The following is a 7,470-nucleotide window of genomic DNA, read 5'->3' as shown; positions in this document are numbered from 1 at the left end:
AAACCAAATACTAAACAACTTACTTTAAGTAGGACATATTAAGGGTGTTAAAATCTTCCACTTACATAATTAGTTTTTTATCTTATAATCTTTAAAAAACTAGCTAAATTTTCTAGTAATTATAATACTAGATGATGATTTTTTTATTTATAAAATTAAAAATCCTGACACGAAATCCCACTCTTGAAGAGAATCACCGCAATGCTGTGCATGGTTGCAACAAAAATAATTAAAAATATTAAGAAAAATTAATTAAAAATATAAAATTTTAAAAATTTAAAAATTTAAAAATTACAGTGAACCTCACTACTGCAAAACGGAAGAAATCCTGTATGGGGTTAACAGCATCAGACGGAAGGTGAAAAGAGAAAAAGAAAAGAGAAAATGGCAGGCATTTTGAAGTGTTTCTTGCAGGAAAGGGCAAGTCCCGCTTTTTATATCGAAAGCAAAAGCCAATCCACTGCCCCTCTCTATCAAAAAAAGAAAAGAAAGAAAAGAAGAAGAAGATTTCTTTGCTTCTTCAGTCTTGGCTTCAGTGGCCTTTTAGGTTTAAGATTTGGATCGATTTATTATTTAATCAATGGCTCCGGCAGCGGTTGACGACGATGAGATATTGAAGGACGAGAAGAATCCACCTCCTCTCGACGAAGACGACATCGCTCTCCTCAAAACTTATGCATGTTCCATTTCGTTGTTATTTTTCTTAACAATTTGACTTCTGAATATTGGTTTGATTAATTAATTAATTAATGCAGGGTTTGGGTCCGTACTCGAACAGTATTAAGAAAGAAGAGAAGGAAATCAAAGAATTAGCTAAGAAGATTAATGATCTTCGGGGTAATAATATTTAGGCTCCTTTTTTTTGGCTTTCAATTAAAGATTTAAATAGCTATCTGTATAGTGATTTTTTTTTTGGATCTGGGTCTATGCTGCCAGTGATTGAAAGCTTCGAGATTAATGTCGTTCATGGTCACTGCAGTAGGTCTAGACTTAAAGAATCAGTTTTTGATACCTAAACACACACACACACACACGCTCTGATATATACACACAGAGAGAAGAGATTGGTTTTCTTTTAATGTAGTGCCATTAAAGCTTTTCTCCAAAGTAGTTGTTGATTGAAAATGTGCTGTTGATTAGATGCTCGTTTCATTTTTCATGCGTGTTGTTTATATCATCAAACTCTTCTTGTGTAATTGCCTTGCTCATCCAAGGAATGCACCAATTAGATGCGTTTACTATATATATTTTTATTATTGATGCTTTTGCTTGATTCATAGGCATTAAAGAATCTGACACCGGTTTAGCAGCACCCAGCCAGTGGGACCTTGTGTCTGATAAGCAGATGATGCAAGAAGAACAACCACTACAGGCATGATGATTTGGGAATTTTTTTCTCCTTTTTCCAATAAAAAGCAAAGAAATGTCGTAGAAGTTCTGAATATTGAATAATGAATTTAAGACTATCTCCCCTCCCCCTCACATCAGGTTGCAAGGTGCACAAAGATTATTAGTCCAAATACCGAGGATGCAAAGTATGTCATCAATGTCAAGCAAATTGCTAAGGTGTGTTTCTTTAGAATGCTGTCTTAAACCGTTTTCTTCTGCCTCCTTATTTTTTCATGCTTGTGCTGGTTATATCAACAACAGCTCAAATGATGTGTCTCATTGCTGACCTTTTGTCATAGTTGCTATTTTTTTAAATTGATGTATGGAACTTTATGTATTGAACACTGCCAATTGTGTTAAGTGTTCTTGTCACTCAGTTGACACATGCTACTAATGTGTTTTGTGGACCATTCTAACTTTATACTTTCTTTGTAATATTAGTTTGTGGTTGGGCTTGGTGACAAAGTTTCCCCTACTGATATAGAAGAAGGCATGCGAGTGGGGTAAATTTCCCTCGTTGATCTCTTTTAAGGTTCTTTATGTTTTTACATGTTTGGCTGTGAGTACATGTGTGTGTGTGTGTGTGTGTGTTTGATTTCATGGGATATAGATGCAACAATCTCACTGCCATTGCAGTGTTGATCGCAACAAGTATCAGATTCAGATTCCATTGCCTCCAAAGATTGATCCAAGTGTTACAATGATGACCGTAGAAGAAAAGCCTGATGTTACATATAATGATGTTGGTGGATGTAAGGAGCAAATAGAAAAGATGCGAGAAGTGCGTATACTATTTATGATATTTGTTTTCATCCGTTCATATACACATTATATTATTTACATTAGCTCAAATTAAATGTTTTCTTAAGATTATTTCTTAAAATAAATTGCCTAAAATTTAGGTTGTTGAGCTTCCCATGCTTCATCCAGAGAAATTTGTAAAGCTTGGAATTGATCCTCCTAAGGGTGTTTTGTGCTATGGTCCTCCTGGAACGGGTAAAACTCTCTTGGCAAGAGCTGTAGCTAACAGAACTGATGCATGCTTCATTCGTGTTATTGGGAGTGAACTTGTCCAAAAATATGTTGGTGAGGGGGCACGCATGGTTCGGGAGCTTTTTCAGGTCAAAGACAGTCTCTCAAATTTGTAATTTATCAATAGAACTTATCTGCTACTTATATTTGACTGGAATTTGATTCTCTGCAGATGGCACGGTCAAAAAAAGCTTGCATTGTCTTTTTTGATGAAGTTGATGCAATAGGTGGTGCACGTTTTGATGATGGTGTCGGTGGAGATAATGAGGTCCAACGTACCATGCTTGAAATTGTAAATCAGCTTGATGGTTTTGATGCTCGAGGAAATATCAAAGTCTTGATGGCAACAAACAGGTTAATGAGCTACTTAACACACACACACACACGCGCACGCACATGTATATAATTTGTTTCTTTCTAATCCCTTTGAAGGAAGAAATATCCTTTTCAAGTCCACTCATTAACTAGTATTACTTTTGCTACCTGTTTCATTCTGATCTCTGATGCATCTATATTTTGTTGTCTTGCTAGCTAGCAAGTGTACTAGTTTGTGATTTCTGTATCGCTGGTACCTTAATTTGTTCTGTTGTTTGCAGACCTGATACACTGGACCCAGCTCTGTTACGTCCAGGAAGATTAGATCGTAAGGTTGAGTTTGGGCTGCCTGATTTGGAGAGCAGGACTCAGATTTTCAAGATCCACACACGAACTATGAATTGTGAAAGAGATATTCGTTTTGAGCTTCTTGCACGCCTTTGTCCAAATTCAACCGGTATTGATGCCTTTCTAAGCTCATTCTACACATAATTTTCCTTTAAATTAACTTTAACTACCTGCTGTAAAAAAAAAGGGGGTTGGGGGGGGGGGGGGGGGGCTTTCAGGGCTTGGCTTTAGTTTTAAAAAAAAGGGGGTTTGGGGGGGGGGGATGATGCCTTTCAGGGCATGGCTTTAGATTTAAGTTGCAAAGATGGGGGGCACTCTTTTCTTTACCAAGGGAGTGAAATCTTTGCTTGGTGTGTGGATCAGAATGTAGAATCTAAAAAAATAAGGTCACATAGGCTGCGGATGTAGTTCAGGGGAAGTTGTGCTATATTGAAGATGGAATTATGTTTCACGTAATTCAGCTAGTACTATGGTGTGAGTTCAAAGAATCCTTTTTCTTATTTTGCAATTTTGAAGTGGCATGGATAGCAGCCTCCAACTCCAGCAACTTGTATGGTTGTATTTGCTGGTCCACAACCTTTTAAGTCCCTCTAGTCATTTTATCAGAATTTTTTATGTTGGATTGTTATACAGGAGCTGACATTAGGAGTGTCTGCACTGAGGCTGGGATGTATGCCATTAGAGCACGCAGGAAGACAGTGACTGAGAAAGACTTCCTTGATGCAGTAAACAAGGTCATCAAGGGTTATCAGAAGTTTAGTGCAACGCCAAAGTACATGGTCTACAACTGAGGGAGTGCTGTGCTTTAGGAACTTCTGGGTGTATTTCATGTTGGAATTGTGCTGATTTAATCTCAATCTATATTAGCTTTCCCCCTTTCACCCTCGCTTTCCTCCAGTTCAGCTCCGTTCGGGGAAAGGAAACACTATATGTCCATTTATTTGGTACTTTTCAAGATGATGTGGTCTTTGGTGCCCCAAATTTGGTGAAATATTGGCTAAATGTTGTTTCCTTCAACGGAACGAACAGCAAATGGCTCTTACCGACCCGTAACTTGAATAGCATACAAGTGACTAGAATATGGTCAACGATGCAAAACGTTTTTGTGATGGCATGGACAACAATATTCCAAGATTGATGGATAATGGTTGTTTTAATCACCAGCGCCTTATAGACAAAGAAATGGGAAGATTCGAATTGTTCAGGGATTGACACGGAATTAACACAATAATTAGCTTCGTGTAAGAACAGAGTGTGAATCTACTAGGTTATGAATATCCACTTTAATATTCTAAATTAAGATTTCAAAACTAAGCTATATGTGGCATCTGAAATCTCCATGGGGACGAGCAGTGCCGCGGGCACCGTCCACCTCAGATCAGTATTGGCGCCATCTGGAACTCTGTAAGCACCACAAATGATCAGCACCAATATGAAAGCCATGGTTGTTGCCGGATTTTCCTTCTTGCAAATGAATAGCTAGGAGCAGGAGGTTTCTCATGCTTTCATAGATCGATCATGATCTCAAACCGACAAGCATTTTGAGATGGATCAAGACTTGTAAGGGTCGATAAATTAGAAAGAGGAACACGCACCTTTCCTTTGATCCATGGTCTGATGATAGTACATGTTAAAAGGATAAGAAACATTGCTTCTAACATCCAGTGTGCCACACGAAGATCCATATCCCAGGCTGCGTAAATGCAGGCATAGGCAATGCTGTTAGGCAAGTTGGGGTCAGAAATGCTGGCTTCAGGTGACATTATACACCATTGCATTTGCCAAATATTTTACACCTTGCGCGGGAACTAGAGGTTTTCCATTACCCATATCCATTGGTATAGGATATGGAGCCATCGACAACCGGGGTAGACGTGCCATTGAAGAAGGCATATAATTGGGGTCAGCATAAAGGCTGAGGAATGGCTAGATATTATTGATGGTAAGGGGGGCATTATTATCTCTGAGAAACTTGATGAGGTCGTGAATCTGGTCAGCATAAATGGTATTGTGACCTTTACTTGTCTGCTTGTATATTTTGAAGTGCTGGAGATGTTGTACGAAGGAAAGTGCTGTTGAAGGCATGGAGGAAAGGTTCATTTCCCACAGCTATGTACCTAACAATACCACATGTTAAACAAATGGCAATACATGTGCAATAACCAATCATTCAACATACTATTCTTTGACGGTATAGGGTAAGTTGGTTTTGTTTAGAATATTTTCCATTTCCAGAAAGAAGGATGATAAAGGCGGCGGAGAAGAAGATGGTTTTGTTAAGAACATTTTCCATTTCCAGAAAGAAGGATGACAAAGGCAGCGAAGAAGAAGAAGAAGAGGGAAAGGACAACACATTATATGATTCATTACAAGCAAATGGAAAATGCAACCATGCATGAAGCAGAACATTCATGCTGATACTATCAAGTTTTAGCCTATCTATAGTTTTGTTTCCATAAAACAATAGTACTTTTGCCCTTTCTCCCTCGTAGTTACCTGTCAAAATACTCTATCAAACGACACAGGATGCAACCATATGCAAGAGGGTTTAAAAAGGCAAACACACAACTTGACCATTGAAAACAGACTCCTATATAGCTATAAAAAGCTTTTCTGCTCAATGCAAATCTTAAACACAATCAAGTTTATTTCGGGAAGCTGATTCTTTAGTTTGACTCACTCTTGCAATATATTTTATTACAAAGAATCCAGTGATAATTTATCACTGCCGCCATCATTCTCCTGAATCAAAATTGTAGATGATATAGAAAAAAACAAATAATTTTTATCTTTTATACTATTTAAAAGTTATAGAGTTTCTACTTATTATATTGATTACTAAAACCTTAATTTATCTTTAAAGTTTGGATAAAAAAACTTGCTTTATATAAAAAAAACTATATTACTCTAAGCAAATTCTATCTAAGATAAACTGTATTGTTTATTTATCTTATTATTACTAAGATTTTGTTATATTTTTTTAACTATTGGTTTGTTTATTGGTTAAAGCAAATCTACCTAGCAAAAAAGACTAGGACTTTATGGGTCAAGCCTAACTACTCTAAATCCATAATATATTTTTTGTATTTATTTATTTTAATATTGAGAACACATCCTAAGTATAAGTTTATAATCCTTAATATTAAAAATAAAAAAATTAATTTTTTAGTGATTTTAAAATTTAGGCCAACTTGAATGACTTTAAAAACTTTTTTTTAAAAAAAAATCTATGATGCATGCACAATATAAAAACTATTTTTTGATTTTTTTGGTATGCTAAATTATACAATTTTTCCTCTTAAAAAAAAATGCAAACATGATTTTTTTTAGAGAAACTCGACCATATGCAACAAATATATTTTTTATATAAAGTTAGCAAGGTTTTTTTTTTAATGATTTTATTTAATAACAGAAAAACACCTTACATAGAAGTTCGTAATCTTAAATATTAAATATGAAAGTGTAATAAGATGTGAGAAACCAAATTTAATTGCACAATAGTCCTTTTAAAAATACAAAATTTAATTGGAAATTGATTAAGGTTGCATTTGGCAAAAAATAAAATAAAAAATAGAAATACAAGGCTTAAAAAAATACATTAGCATGTGTTTGTCAAACATGCCTTTAGCTAAAAATCACAACCTTTAACATTTTAATTTTTCATAAAGATATCTTTGCTAAACATGACTTATGACTCTAAAACACATTTTTATTTAGTAAATTTTATTTTTAGCAAACATGCCTTAAGGCTTTAATGGACTCAGTCCAACAATATGGACTAGGTTTCCACCCCTAAAACATAACCCATGCTTAGAATTGAAAGGACGAAAATAAAAAATGTGTTTTTGATTGAATTTTTATCAAAAGTATGAAGAACATCATAAAAACCCAAAAATAAAATTAAAGTTACAAATCGAATTATATCAAATCAAAGGCATATAGAGATAGAACATGGAAGATCAAAATATAATGAGGCATTATAAAGGAAAAATAGATTGTGAAATACACAAATCGACTCCAATAGTCTTAAACTTGAACCTAGATATTTAAAGTTGATTCAGATCAATTGACCCAAACCAAACCTTTAATAGACAAATAAATAGCATGAAATGATAGTATATAGGTTTATTCTTTGATCGAAGCTCATAAGAAATGACAAAATACTAGTTTATAAGAAATTAAAAAAATGGCTTATGAACATTCAAATAGAAATTCAAAAAACTGCATAAACTTAGAAAATGTCTAAAATCTCATAATAATGACCTAAACCTTGCAACCATAACTCAAACATGTTTATTATAACTTGCCCAACTAATAAAAAACTCAAAGAGAAAAAAAAAACAATGAAGCTAATAAAATTATATTCAACACTTAACTTCAAAATGA

The 7,470-nt window shown here is 34.8% G+C and overlaps 1 protein-coding gene across 1 annotated transcript; it reads left to right on the top strand.

Moving 5' to 3' along the window:
* The first annotated feature begins 378 nt into the window (after positions 1-378).
* On the top strand, positions 379-4,244 carry LOC105117502 (26S protease regulatory subunit 7-like). The gene is made up of 10 exons (XM_011015183.1): positions 379-676; positions 756-837; positions 1,281-1,372; positions 1,489-1,566; positions 1,831-1,892; positions 2,026-2,170; positions 2,292-2,510; positions 2,594-2,775; positions 3,018-3,193; positions 3,718-4,244. The coding sequence occupies exons 1-10, from the start codon at positions 581-583 to the stop codon at positions 3,873-3,875; spliced, it is 1,290 nt and encodes a 429-aa protein (XP_011013485.1). The 5' UTR covers positions 379-580; the 3' UTR covers positions 3,876-4,244.
* The last annotated feature ends 3,226 nt before the right edge of the window (positions 4,245-7,470 follow it).

The sequence above is a fragment of the Populus euphratica genome, unplaced genomic scaffold (genome assembly GCF_000495115.2).
Source record: "Populus euphratica unplaced genomic scaffold, PopEup_1.0 scaffold1381.1, whole genome shotgun sequence".
Classification (NCBI taxonomy): Eukaryota; Viridiplantae; Streptophyta; class Magnoliopsida; order Malpighiales; family Salicaceae; genus Populus; species Populus euphratica.
This window is presented reverse-complemented; position numbering and strand designations above follow the sequence as displayed.